Source organism: Typopeltis vanoorti, chromosome 10 (genome assembly GCF_054136105.1).
Source record: "Typopeltis vanoorti isolate ZY-2024b chromosome 10, IOZ_Tvanoo_1.0, whole genome shotgun sequence".
Classification (NCBI taxonomy): domain Eukaryota; kingdom Metazoa; phylum Arthropoda; class Arachnida; order Uropygi; family Thelyphonidae; genus Typopeltis; species Typopeltis vanoorti.
In genome coordinates this window covers 123,769,251-123,783,738 of record NC_143558.1, presented here as the reverse complement: position 1 = coordinate 123,783,738, position 14,488 = coordinate 123,769,251, and the positions used below count along the sequence as shown (strand labels likewise).

The following is a 14,488-nucleotide window of genomic DNA, read 5'->3' as shown; positions in this document are numbered from 1 at the left end:
GATTCGACAATCTTTCTTTCGAGTTCATCATAGCACACATGGATGTTAGAAGTTTGAGTCTAGTTCACAATGTGTTGGTGGCCTTGGTCTGAGTTAACTGAAAAGAGAACGTGGCTAGAGAGAGTGCTGGCTCTAGTCCTGTTATAGGAGATATCTTTACGGTGTTCTTCCAAATGTAGAAGGATGGATTTAGCAGTCTGGCCATAGTATGGCTTTCCAGAATCACATAAAATCTTGTACACTCTGGAAACTGAGTTGGAAGATGTTTCTCTTTAGGTTTACTAAGTATTGAATGAAGTTTTGGAAGTGTAGTGAAGCAAGTTCTGAAGTTAAACTTCTTGAGAATTTTTGCAAGTTTTGGTGAAAGAGAGCTGATGTAAGGCAAAGAGATGAAGGCTCTGGGAGAAAGAAATTTGTCAATTTTCTTAGGAGAGAAACCATTATTAATAAGAGTTTTTTTAAGAAAAAGGAGTTCATTTTCAATTTCTATTTCTTCTGTAAGTAAAGATTTTGCTCGGTGAGCTAAGGTGGAAATAATACCACATTTTTGTGGGGAATAGCGATGGGAGGAAGCATGAAGGTATCTATCAGTATGAGTAGGCTTTCTAAAAATTGAGATTTTAATACTCTCAGCACATCTGGTAAGTTTCAGGTCTAAAAAGGGGAGGCAGTCATCAGATTCCAGTTCGAAGGTAAACGAGGTTTTTTCATGACACTTGTTTAGTTGGTCTAAAAATAAATTGAGGTTGTTGACACCATCTTCCCAGATGAGGAAAATATCATCAATATAGCGATACCAGAATTTTGGTTTACAGTAGAAGGAGCTAATAGCTTTTACTTCAAAATCGTTGAGGAATATATCTGTGAGAATTGGAGAGAGTGGGCTGCCCATGGCCAGACCTGAGTTTTGTAAGTAGATCTTGTTGTCATATTTGAAGTATCCTGACTTTATGCAATGGGAGAGTAGAACAAAGAGTTTTTTTGATAATTTGTTCTTGAGAAGATGGAGGACTTCTTGAACAGTCCTCGATCTTCTGCTGATGACTGCCTCCCCTTTTAGACCTGAAACTTACCAGATGTGCTGAGAGTATTAAAATCTCAATTTTTAGAACGCCTACTCATACTGATAGATACCTTCATGCTTCCTCCCATCACTATCCCCCACAAAAATTTGGTATTATTTCCACCTTAGCTCATAGAACAAATGAATGGCTTGCCCTTTGAGGTTGTAAGTGCAAGTAATATGAATGAATTCAAGCAAATGCATGAAAAGGGTGCGGATGAAGTGCAGCTTTCCTTAATGATCTCCTGACTTCCTGGAGGTCTTTAATAATAATAATATATAAATAATATAAATGAATCATTACCTGAAATTTTCTCCTTGCTACAAAGTATTTTATTTTCCTAATACCCCGAACAGCATTTTTATGAGCATCTGTTAAACTAATAAAAACAGTTATTAGCAATAAAGTGCTTTTGAGTTTACTTTTATATATATATAAAAAAACACTGAATTTCAAACTTTTAGAAACAAAAAAATAAACACATTAAAATAGAAATATGCAGGTATATCAAGAAACAAGTGACCATAAAGAGTCAAGAAAACATACGCATGAGGTACACAATAATTGCAGATATTACCAGTAAGCTATGTACTGTACTCAGAACTGATTCAAAAAAAAATGTATCTGTATTACCAATACACATGTATTGCATGCAAATAAAAACTTATTTTTTACTTTATAATTATTTTTATAATCTATACAATTATCTTATTGTCATGCTGCATTCATTCACTTTTTTGTAACAAACAGATAATTCTTGTGGCATGGGACACATTTTAATTTTTTTATAGGTGGATCACGGTATCTGTTGCAAAACATACCCTTTAATAATCAGCAAACCATGGCATAGTTTTAATAATGCTATGTCGTTATAAGTGCTATCAGTGATATTAATTATCAAATTCCTAGCATGTACCCCAAGGTCAGGTACAGGATATTATGGTAGTACTAAACAAAAAAGTTACACCATTACTAACTTCCTATTGACAATTTTTCTCCAAATTAATCTGTGAAGACTCCAATATTATCAGATCTTATATTTCTGTCTTTTAAAGCATTTTTTACTGTATCAATCCACCTATATATCTTGGTTCTTCCTCTGGGTATTTTTCCTTCCAAACTAGCAGAGAACACTTGTTTTGCTAATCTTTGCTCTCCAATTCTGTTTAAGTGACCATGGAGCTAATAACGTCAAGTTCTTTCCTAATATCCTCGTTTTTAATATATTGCCATTGATGTCATCTGTTCACACCCCTAATCTTTCTCAGGACTCTCATAGCTGCAGTCTCTAGTCTTTGATCCACTGCTTTATTTCTAAACCAGATCTCAGATCCATAAGTTAAAATTGGCTTGAACACTGTCTTGTATACAGCTAATTTAGTGTTTTGACTAATTTCTCTCTTATTTCATATAAATTTATTCAGTTGGCTTTCTACCAAGCCCAGCTTTGCTAAATCTGTTGTGTCTTTCCATATTTAATTTGCCATCTTCACTAAAAATTGCTCCTAAAATAGATGAAATGTTTACTCGTACTATAGGTTCTCCGTGCAGTTGATGTTTAATGGTTCTGCTTATTTTCATTGTCTTTATGTTTTTATTGGTGATTTTCATACAAATTTATTACAACAGTTAGTAAATGTAGACTGGGAATCTTGCAGACTTGTACTGGATTTATTCAGAAATATAACATCATCTGCATAAAGTAAAGAGCTAAAATTAACATTTCCATTTTCATATCAGGTTTAATACCAATGTCTTGACCACCTCAAGATTGTAGTCTTTGAGAAGATAGCATGAGAAAGACTCTTCCAAAGAACAGATCTCCCCCCCCCACCATTTGGACACCCAAATGCTATATTTCACATATTATTATTACATGACACCTCCAGGGAGTCCACAGACTCATCAAGGGAGGGCACCTACGACTCTGTCTCCACCACTCAATCCATCAATTACAATGAACTGCAACTACCATCATCATCTACACCAATGCCATCTATTGCCCAACACCACCATTAGTATTTTCACAGACAATCACAAACATCCATGCCCATGGCGGGACTGGAACCCACAGCCTTTTGGCGGATACGCTAACCACTCAGCCAACCAGGCTGGCATATATTGGTAGCAAAAGACCTACCATTTTAAGTCAACCTAACCCACTTTGAAACACTGCTAATCACCAGTAAGTTGTAATTTAGAAACATTTAACTTCAAATTGCATATACTGAGAAAGTGAAGCTGCAAAGCAGAGTAAATTCATTTCATATAATAAACTATATTAAAAAATGCAATCAACTTTCAATATAGCAACTAATGTTATATTATTAAACTTTCTCCCTATAATAAACTGCTAAAAATTCTGACAACTTCCATTTATTTTTTTAGGACTTCCTATCCATGAAAGGTTGTTGACCTATAATACATTAGTACTGTGGGTAGGATAATGCATATCTAATTTGAAAATCTTGCTCCAGAGGCCAAACATGATCTCTAGAGCAGCATCTAAATTCCTCCACTGTACATCCCAAGAGAGAGAGAGAGAGAGAGAAAATTTAGTATAACATGTTAAAGTGTTTATTCTTTTTCACTGTAGTTATGTGGCTTTTATCAGGAACTTTTCAGAACTTTGTTGTAATGGTTTGCTATAAGTAAAAGTATATCAGCAGATGAGCCACATACTGACTAATTCAAATATGAGAAACTCACCTCATGCACAAATGGCACTCGTGCTCATTGTTCCATTGCAAAAGCCGTTAAGTGCAATTTCCATTCATCTGTGCTCCCATTTTCTCAACCAGGTGGCATGAATGTAAAAAACACTCTAAAGACAATACAAACCTTCTAGCATTATTCTCTTCTTCCCACTCCTAAATAGATGACTAAGAAAAATCATTCCAGCCATATAAGGAACAAACACTGCATGTTCCCTGTGACCTTCTGCAAAAAAAAACAGAAGAATCTCAAACAACGTAGGTGCCACAAAGAGGATTCTAGTCTTGATGGTATTTCAGGAACACATCTCACATCTCTTAAACTAACAATTGTCCTTTATCACCTATATATACTATTATACTTAACTGGCATCCACTCCTCAAGAATGGAAGAAAGCCTATGTTCAGCTCATTCCAAAAAAAGGAGATAAATATCTGCCATCACAGCATAGAACTATTGCTCTCGCCTCAGTGCTTTGTCAAGTAATGAAGAAGGTAATCAATATTTATTACCTGCATAGCTCCCAATTAATCAGTGACCAGCAATATAGATTGTGCCATTCAAGATCAACATTTCCAAGGCATTTGACAGGGTTTGGCATAGAGGTCTGCTTAGCAAACTGCTATCTTATAGTATGCCTTCCACCTTTTGTAATTCAGTTGCCAGTTTTCTTTGTTCACTGCCTGTACTGGTGAACAGTGTTTTCACTTCAGATTTCTCTACTAATAAATTCTCTTACTGATCCCCAAACCCTATCCGTAGTTTTGCCAGTGACAGCACTATCCATTCCTCCTCCTACTCATATGACAAATGTTGCAGTGTTCAAACATCCCAAGCTGTACAATCTAGTCAGTGCCATAAAATATTGATTTCCTTCAATGGGATGATGACAACTAGTCACTTTTCATGCTTTGAAACATAATTTTGGCTTTTTTACTTGCAGCAAAAGACCTTAGTACTTTTTCACTCTCCTTTGATTATACAGCAACAGTCTAGATCTATCTTCTTGAACTAACAACTAATCTTTCCTGGCAAAAACACATTGCTTGTTTAGCATTTTCAGATTCTATAAAACTTGAATCCTCAAGACATTGCTTTTCACCTATTACTCTAACACAAATCCCAAATATTTTTTTTTAATAATTCTTGCTGCTGTCCAAAAGATGGCAGTTCGGCTAATGGGCAGAATCTAATATACTTCCTAGCAAGACCTCCCATGGTTGATTTGTACATTGTGTCTTTCTCGAGATAATTCCATGAGTGTTGTTCACAACAAAACTTAACACATTGACTGCCGTAATGTTAAAAAAATTTGTGATCCCCGGGCCAACTTCTTTTTGTTTTACAATTTGCTGAAAGTAACATAAAAAAATCATAAAATATGATTATTTTATCTATTTCATGAAGCTAAATAGATTTGTTAAGTGCAAATCACGTGTGCACCATGCGATCTGAGAAGAATTTTTTTACTGACTGTACCGAGCGGTGCACACGTGATTCGCACTTCACACACGATCAAACTTGCATATCTATGACGCGTATGAACAGTTATATGCATTCAGTGTTTTGTCTGGTAGAATAAATTTGTTATAGTGATAAATATTGTTATAAATTGCCCTAATATGGGAGAATATGAAAAAGAGCAACGTCATTTAGAAGCCTTGATAAATGAAGTTCTATCTGATGCCAAACCACATGAATATTCGTCGGAAAGTTACAATGGAAGTGATCTTAGTTCTCTGTCTTCAGATTCTGATTCTCTCATTGCTAGAAAGAGAATAAAAGTATCTACAACTGGTAATACCGAAGTTTTTGCTCCTAGTACATCTCAGTTTACTGCTGCTCATTCTGTAGAATGAACAACTGATGATGTTATAAGAAATCTGCATTTGACTAATGATTCTTCCTCAGATGAAATACTTGGAAATGTAAATTCACCGACCTATAATGGAATAAAATTACAGGTGATAATCTAAAACATTTTCAGTTTGTGGATAATACTTTTGTAATAAAAGAAAATGTTATTGAAGAAATGCACGATAAACAGCCTGTAGACTTATTTTTTATGTTTGTTGATGAAGGACTGCTGGACATAATGGTGCAAGAAACTAACAGATATGCTCATCAAAACCTCAGTAAGACAATTTTACCAAAAGCAAGGATAAGAAAGTGGAAAAACAAATCCCAATGAAATGAAGATATTTTTGGATCTGCAAATTTGGTGCAGTTTAGTGCAGATGCCAAAATTAGAGTGTTATTGGTCGAATAACGTTCTTTATTCTAGAGAAATCAAACAAGTTATGTCAAGGAATCGGTTCAATCTTCTTCTCAGTAACTGGCACTTCACAGATGAGGGTGGAAATATTTCTGATAGACTATAAAATTACACCTCTCATAAATCATATAAGAAAAAATTTCCAGAAACTAATGACGCCTTCGAGTAATATTTGCGTAGATGAAACTATAGTTTCTTTCTGAGGTCGTCTTGCCTTTCATCAGTACATCAAAAATAAATGACACAAATTTGGCATAAAACTATTCAAATTGTGTATTAAAGATGGATATACATATGATTTCAAGATATACTTGCAGCGCAGAAAACACTAATACCACTAATAGTGTTCCAACTTCAATTGTTATGGGACTTTGTGAGAATCTACTTGATCATGGATGCACAATATATGTAGATAATTATTATACCAGTATTGAATTAGCGCACAAACTTTTGAATAGACAAACACACCTTGTAGGTACTTGGAGAAAAAATCGAAAGGGAATTCCATAGGATGTTACCCAGAAGAAATTGAAAAAGGGGGAAATAATTGGTAAAGAAAGTGACACAGGGGTGGTGGTAATAAAATGGTGCAATAAATGTGAAGTGCTTATGTTATCAACAAAACACACAAACAAAATGAAATCTCTTACAGCAAGAAATGGTAATGAAGTACAAAAGCCGGAAGCTATTATAGACTATAACAAAAGCAAAAGTTTTATTGATCTATCCGATCAGGAAAAAGCCTATGCTTCTTGTCTTCGAAGAAGTGTGAAATGGTACAGAAAACTCGCAGTTGAAATGAGTCCAAATCAGTCTATTACTTGTCAAGACTCCAATATTATCATTATCAGATCTTATATTACTATCGTCTAAGGCACACTGTACCGTATCAATACACCTATATCTTGGTCTTCCTCTGGGTCATTTTCCTGCCAACCTGGCAGAGAACACTTGTTTTGCTAATCTTTCCTCGCCCATTCTGTTTAAGTGACCATACCACCTGAGATTAACTCTGCTAATGCATTCCTGGATACTGACAATGTCAAGTTCTTAATATGATATTGCCATTGATGCCATCTGTTCATGCCTCTAATCTTTCTCAGGACTCATATCTGCGGTCTCTAGTCTTTGGTAAAGTGTTTTACTTCTGACCCAGCTCTCAGATTCATAATCTAAAACTGGTTTGAACTGTCTTGTATACAGCTAATTTAGTGTTCCGACTAATTTCTCTCTTATTCCATATGAATTTATTCAATTGACTTCCTACCATACCAGCTTTGTTGATTCTGTTGTCTATTTCCATATTTAATTTCATATTTTCACTAAAAATCGTGCCTAAGTAGCTGAATTGTTTTATTTGTTCCACAGGTTCCCTGTTCACAACACAGTTGACATTTTCAACAATTCTACCTATTTTCATTGTCTTTGTCTTTTTAATGCTGACCTTCATACCATATCTATTACAACAGTTATTCAACTTAGTCAGGGAATCTTGCAAATTTGTAGTGGATTTATTCGGAAGTATAACATTGTCCGCATAAAGCAAAGAGCTGATATTAACATCTCCAATTCTATTATCATGTTTAATACCACTTTCCTTCATAATGTGATCCATATAGATAATGAATAACAGAGGGGATGATGTACATCCTTCAATTCTAACTGCCGACTTACAACTCAAACACAGACTAAGTATCGCTTGATATAATGCCCCACTAACATCATATAACTGCGTATTGAATAGCTTCTCTCTTGGCAACTTGTCATATGCCTTTTCCAGATCGACAAAACTTAAATACAGATCTTGTTATATTCCCATTTCCCATGCTTTCTCAACTATTTGTCGTAAAGTGAAGATCTGATCCTGACAGCATCTATTTGGCCTGAATCCAGCTTGTTCTTCACCAAGCTTTTCTTTCACAATTCTTCTCGACCGTTTCTCAAGTATACTTGCATAGATTTTGTCTGGAACACTCAGTAGTGAAATACCTCTGTAATTCTCACATTCAGTTTTATTTCCCTTTTTATATATGGGCACTATTAGAGCTCTACTCCAATCATCGGGAATTCGTCCCTCTGTCCAGGCTTTCTGAACCATGCAGTGCAGCCAATGCAAGATGTTTATACCACCACACTTCAGCATTTCTGATTGAATATCATCTACTCCTGCTGCCTTTCCACATTTCAAGCCTTTGACGGCTTTTTCTACTTCAAGTATGGATATGTATTCCTGACTGTATGCCTGTTGAGTGTTTTTTACCACTGTGCTATCACTGCTTGTTTCATTTAGCAATTTCTCGAAGTAATTACTCGATACTTCAAGGATATCTTTTTCTCCTGTTTTCATGTCACCTTTATCATCTCTAACTCCTTTTACAGCACTCTTTCCTCCATTTCTAAGCTTCTTCAACAACCTCCAGAATATTTTACCACCTTCTAGATATTTATTTTCTATGTTCTTGCCAAAGTCCTCCCATGACTTTTATTTAGCTAGTTTTACAGTGTTTCGCTTTCTTACATTTGTCTCTGTATTCTCTAAGAGCAAAAGCTGACTTATTTGCCAGGAACTTTTGATACGATTTCTTCTTTTCCTTCACTGCCTCTTTAACTTCCTGTGTCCACCATAGAGTTCTGATTTTTCTATCCTTGCAGACAACCTCACCACATGCCTCTCTCGCTGAATCAATCAGGGTTTTTTTCAAGGCTTGCCACTGAATCTCCAAGGTTTCATTCCTGTTCTCAAACTCTTTCATTTTTTCTTAAATAATCTTTGTATATTTTAGTCTACAGTTCACATCTGAGAGCTGCTCAACTTTTATTCACTTTAAAAAACTTTCTTACATGTTATTCTTTTCAATATGAAATTCAATTTTATCCTGTTCAAGACTAAATAGTGATCGCTTCTAATTTCAAATCCTCTGTACACTCTGGTGTCCTGCACCAGGGAGAAAGCATCACTATCAACAATAACATAGTCAATGAGACTTTTCTTATTCCTTGCCTCTACTTTTAGAAGAGGTTGGTACCAGTAATAGGAGAAGATGTACATCTTGCTACAAAAAGTTAACCGAAGAACATAATAGAAAATATGCAACATCTAAGGCAGGGATGCACAAACTTGTTAAGACCGAGGACCACATAGTTCCACTGTTACTTATGGGAGGGCCAAAAAAAAAACTTGAAAGTTATCTACCATATATTGTTTATTTTATTTATACCTATCATAATTGTTACAAAAAAGGTAATAAAAAGTAAGTGAATTTAATTTGATGCATGACATTGCATTGATTTGACAATTGTTTTGATATTTGGTTTGAGTTTTGTAGTAGCCAACTGCAAAATTGATTCTAAATTTTCATCAGTCAATCGGTTCCTATTTTTTGATTTGTTAATATTCATGACTGAAAAAGTTGGTTCACAAATATATGTTGAGCCAAAGAGGCTTGCACATTTTAATGCATTATCTAGCAACCATTTATAATTGTTTTTATCGACACAACGATAGAAGTTTAATAAATTGCCTTCGTTAAATTTATTTTCAGGCTCTCATCATTTTGAATGTCGATGAGTTCAAGCTGTGCTGATTCAGTTGCATTTTTGGACAAAATGGCAAAAGGATTGCTAAATAAATCTAGCAACAGTTTCACTTTTTTTAAAATCAGAAAACCGATCCTTGAAGGCTGATATCAAGTTATCAATCTTTTCAACATACACAGTTTTGAAGTTGACATTGAATTTTTCAGAAACTTTCTTATAATTAGGAAAATGGATTTAATTCGCTGACTTCAGTTGGATTTGAAATAGATTTAACTTGCACTGAAAAGACAAAATGTAGCCGTAAAGTTGAGTAACCAATTGATCTTTGCCCTGAAGTCACGTATTTAACGTATTTAAATGATTAGTAATTAAATTTAGGAACCGCTCCAATGTTTGTCCATGACTTAGCCACCTCGCTTCTGTGTAAAAAATTAAGTCACCATATTCACTTTCACTGTCTTGAAGAAACTTTTTAATTTGTCGGTGATTAAGGCCACGGGATTTTATAAAATTAATCATTGAAACCACAACTTTCATGTTCAAATCCAAATTTCTTAGGGCACAAGCTCTCCTGGTGGATTATACAGTGGAATTGTATCAACTCATCGTCGTGCCATCCCAAATGCTGTTTCAATAATGTTACCAATCCAGAATTAGCTCCTATCATGGAAGGAGCTCCGTCAGTCATGATACCTGATAATTTTGTCAGATCTAAATCAATTTTGGAACACTGCTCCAAAAGCCCAGTGAACATGTCATTACCTTTCGTTTGATCTGACAATGAACTCATTCCAATCTGCTCTGACTTACCTCAAACTCTTGCGTTATTCCACGTGCAAACATTAACAACTAGGCTGTGGAAGTAATGTCAGTTGATTCATCAATAGCTAATGAAAAATAGGCAAATTTCTTTGAATAAGATGTTAATTGGTCCTTTACATTTTCCGACATTGCAGTAATTCTTCTTTGCACAGTCATCCTGTTTAACTGAATTTTCTCAACATTTTTGGGTGATTCAGGACAAATTTTTTTAGCAGCTATCTCAAGGCAATCTTTAACGAAATCTCCGTCTGTAAATGGTTGGCACCTTTTTGCTATAAGGCGAGATATTTCAAAACTTATTTCTGTTGCGATTTCCGAATCTTGAATAGGTTTTGTAAACATCACTTGCTGACCTGCCAATTCTCGTTTCGAAAATGAAATCTTTTGTTTACGTAGTTCTTCGGGTAGATTTCGAAACATAGAATGCAGACTTTCATAGTGTCTCCTTATATTGTATTCTTTTGGTATGGCTACAGCACTTTTGCAAATCAAGCACATGATATTATTAAACGACTGCACAAAACCATATTTTTTGGTCCAGCTATCCTGAAACTGCCGTTTTTCATCCTGTAGTTTGCGTTTCCTACTTGGCCTTGCTTTATCCATTGTAGAATTTATTTTTTACCGTTCCCTAGGAGTGATAATTAATTGTAGCAACTGCACCTACGAAAACAAAATACTCATATGACAAATAGACGAATTATAAAATTTGTTAACATTATTACTAACCGATTATCGTAAGTAGACAGGCAATCTGATGTCACAGCTACTTTGCTTTGCGCATGTACCATTTTTAAAAATTACCTATCATGTAACTTGTTAAAGTTATAATAATACCAAGTGAGGCGGGCTGCCAGCAAATCAACGGAGGGCTGCATGCGGCCCGTGGTCTGTGCATCCCTAATCTAAGGCCACACAAACACGTTGGAAATGTGTTCAGTGCGAAAAATTTTACTGTGTTCGCTGTTTTACTATTGTGCATAACTGTACTTTGTAATTGTTTAGTAATAATTTCATCTAATTATTTTTTTCATATCTATTTGTCTATTATTTGTAATTTTTTGTTTAGTAGTTTTTCAATTTTTTAGAAGAAAAATTTATGATTTGACACATTTATAATGACATATATTATAAATAAATATTTAGCATCATTGTAATTGTTTTATTCAACATTAGAAATTGGCCAAAATCAGGTATAAATAAAATCCCTATAATAGGCCACCTGTTGTACATGAAGTTGACATTCTACCACGCTAACTATACAAACATGTTTACCAGGCCACACATTTTCATTACCCATAAGCATTTCATTTAGATATGAATCACGAGTGAACCACATGGCCTGAAAGAAAAATCTTTATGCGAAGCAAATATGATTCATGCAATGCATTGAAAAAATGTAGCGTGAATCGTATTTGATTCATACGACTGTCAATGTGTTAACTGTCATCTCACCCCCCCCCCCCCCCCTTCCATCTTTATATATGATAAAACCTACAATATCAAGAGTAACATCTGTCCAACATTCCTTTGTAGTTTAACTGCTAATCTACCTAACCTGGTATATTCACAATAGAAAGAAGAAAATCATAGTTTAAAATTCCAAAAATTTTCTATTAGAAATATACCAGAGAATGTGTGTATAATTTAAGTGCAATTTCAAGAAAAACTCTCTCCTGAAAGAGCTTCAATTATACAGTCAAGTGAGAGTCTGCCATTGGAAATATATTTTTTCAAATGATGTCTCATTTCATGATATCTTTTATTACAACATCAAGTAAAGTCAATTAGGTTTGGTTTAGATTTAAGAGTTTTGCAATATAAACTGGAAAACATTTTACATGTTTATTTTTCATTTAATTACTTTATGTCAAGAAAATGAAATATTATTTAGTAGCTATGATGCATAACATAATTTAAGTTTACATAAGAAATTAAAGTGAACCAAACTAGCAATTTCTGCACACATACCTAGTCAGCCTTGGAGGATCATCAATATCTATCTCAATTTCATCTGAGACAACATCTGTACACAGTGGAGTAGGATTGATAAAAGATTGTACTCTTCCTTCTTTGCGTGAGCGAACTTGTGCACCTTCAAACACAAAAAATACACAAAAATTATTAAAATATCTGCATCGTAACAAACTTTTAAATTCATTTTCTGACATAATTTATGTTATCATATTTGGATCTGGTTTACCAATAACATAAAAAAAAAATACCACTTGGAATCCAGCAATGAAATTATCATTTTATGGTTCCATGGTGTCTTGCAGCAGTGAGTCCTTGGAGATATCACGTAATCATAATAACTTTAAATTATGCAATTTAGACTAAAATTAAAGTATATATTTAAGAAATATTTTAAAGTTATTAGCTATTAATTAGTAAAAATACTACAATGAAATGGCATTTACATTCTTTCTTTCTCTCACATACACTTGTAACAATAACTTAGTGACCCTACTGATAAATTATTTTGAAATTTGTATCTACAGAATTAAGATATTTTAAAAATTCATTTTTAAAATACCTTAATTATATCTTAAAATATCTTAATTTGTACTAGTTAAGTTTATTAGGTCATGAACTTTTTTTGTATGTTGATCATTTGTAGTAGTGGCAGAAAGAACTGACATAAGGCAAATTCTTGGGCTAAATGAGAGTAAGAGAGAAGTTTAAAATCGGTAAGAGAGAGATTTTGAATAGAAGTGCCTGTGAGCAAATGTTAACACGTGTCTATGTTAGTATTTACATTTCTGTACTGTTCATAGTATATTAAATAGACAATTCTGAATAAAAGCCAAGAAATATGTTACACTTGTTATACAAAAACCTTTTCTTTATTAGTACTAGATGGAAGATATGCTTAAGAAGAAAAGTCGTGTGCTTAAAAACACTAACTGATGAAACAACTGCAATCCTAAACAGAGCATATATTGATTTTTAATACAAAAAAGATACTTTTTTTTTTTATAAGTATGACTTACACCTACAAAAGATTACAAACATGCAGTACATTAGCATTGTGGGGTAATAATTTTTTTTTTTAAAAAAATTATTTTAACATAATTCAGAAAAACCCTGCTATAGAGAACAAACATGCTTTTATCAAGCTGCTTCTAGCCTCTAAAAAGTGGCATGTGGTCTCAACAATGGATAACAAAATTCATCTCCTATCTAAAGGCAATTACAAACATCCATGCCATTTTGGCAGGATTCCAAACCAGTCTCTGTTTTGGAATCCAGCTGGAAACAGTTTCTTCTACTTCCTTTAATGAGCCATTTTTTCAACATTTAAATTTTCTTGGAAATTTTATTACCTTAAATGTTTCTTTGAAGGGATGCTTTAATTTTGTCATCTAGTGGAAGGCTTGGTCACCTGAGTTTATAGTTGCATATCTTCCCCCCCCCCCACATAAAAAAAGCAAACAGTTTTTTTTGGGAAAAAATTATTAAAAAGTTTCTAAACTTCACATAGGACTTTATTTAGTTTAAGAAACATACCAGGAAGGAGGTTCCCACTATGTCTGATTTCTGCTCACAATGGCATGCAGACAAAAGCAGGGAAAGCTCGTGATGATTGGATTTCTCCAATTCCATTTATTATGAAAAAAAAAAAAGAAAAAAGGATACCTCTGTATTTAATATCAGTCTACCCAATGAAAATAGATCTGATTTATCACTACCTAAAATTTGCCAGCGGTACCAATCTGATCAATATCAAATAATTCAAATAAATCAAAGAAAAGATCTTAACAAAATGTAAAATTTTGGATACAAGTGTCCTTCAGTGGTGATGGTGGTGTTGAAATTTTTTTGTTGTTTATATATTGTGTTTTGCTACTTGTTTGTTCCACTACTTCAGCTTCTAAAGATGGTGTCCATAAAGAAATGTACGTCAGTAGTACGGAAGGCTTCTGCATAAAAGTCTGGCTTTGCCTTGGATTTTTCGTAGTGGATGCGTTGCAAAAACTATGATATGTATGTATGCACTGAAAAATGTGAAAGATCTGTGGACTGTTTGGATAAATGAGAAGAAGGAAAGCATTAATGTATGTGAAAAGTGTCT

General features: G+C 34.0%; 1 protein-coding gene across 1 annotated transcript in view; it reads right to left on the bottom strand.

The window, feature by feature from the left end:
- LOC150102760 (potassium voltage-gated channel subfamily KQT member 1-like) overlaps window positions 1-14,488 on the bottom strand; it is a 295,473-nt gene that overhangs the window by 43,128 nt on the left and 237,857 nt on the right. The window contains exons 12-13 of the mRNA XM_090398734.1: window positions 12,385-12,484; window positions 1,368-1,443 (exon numbers count right to left, since the gene is read on the bottom strand). Of these exons, the coding sequence (XP_090254860.1) occupies window positions 1,368-1,443; window positions 12,385-12,484 (176 nt within the window). The remainder of the gene's footprint in view (window positions 1-1,367; window positions 1,444-12,384; window positions 12,485-14,488) is intronic.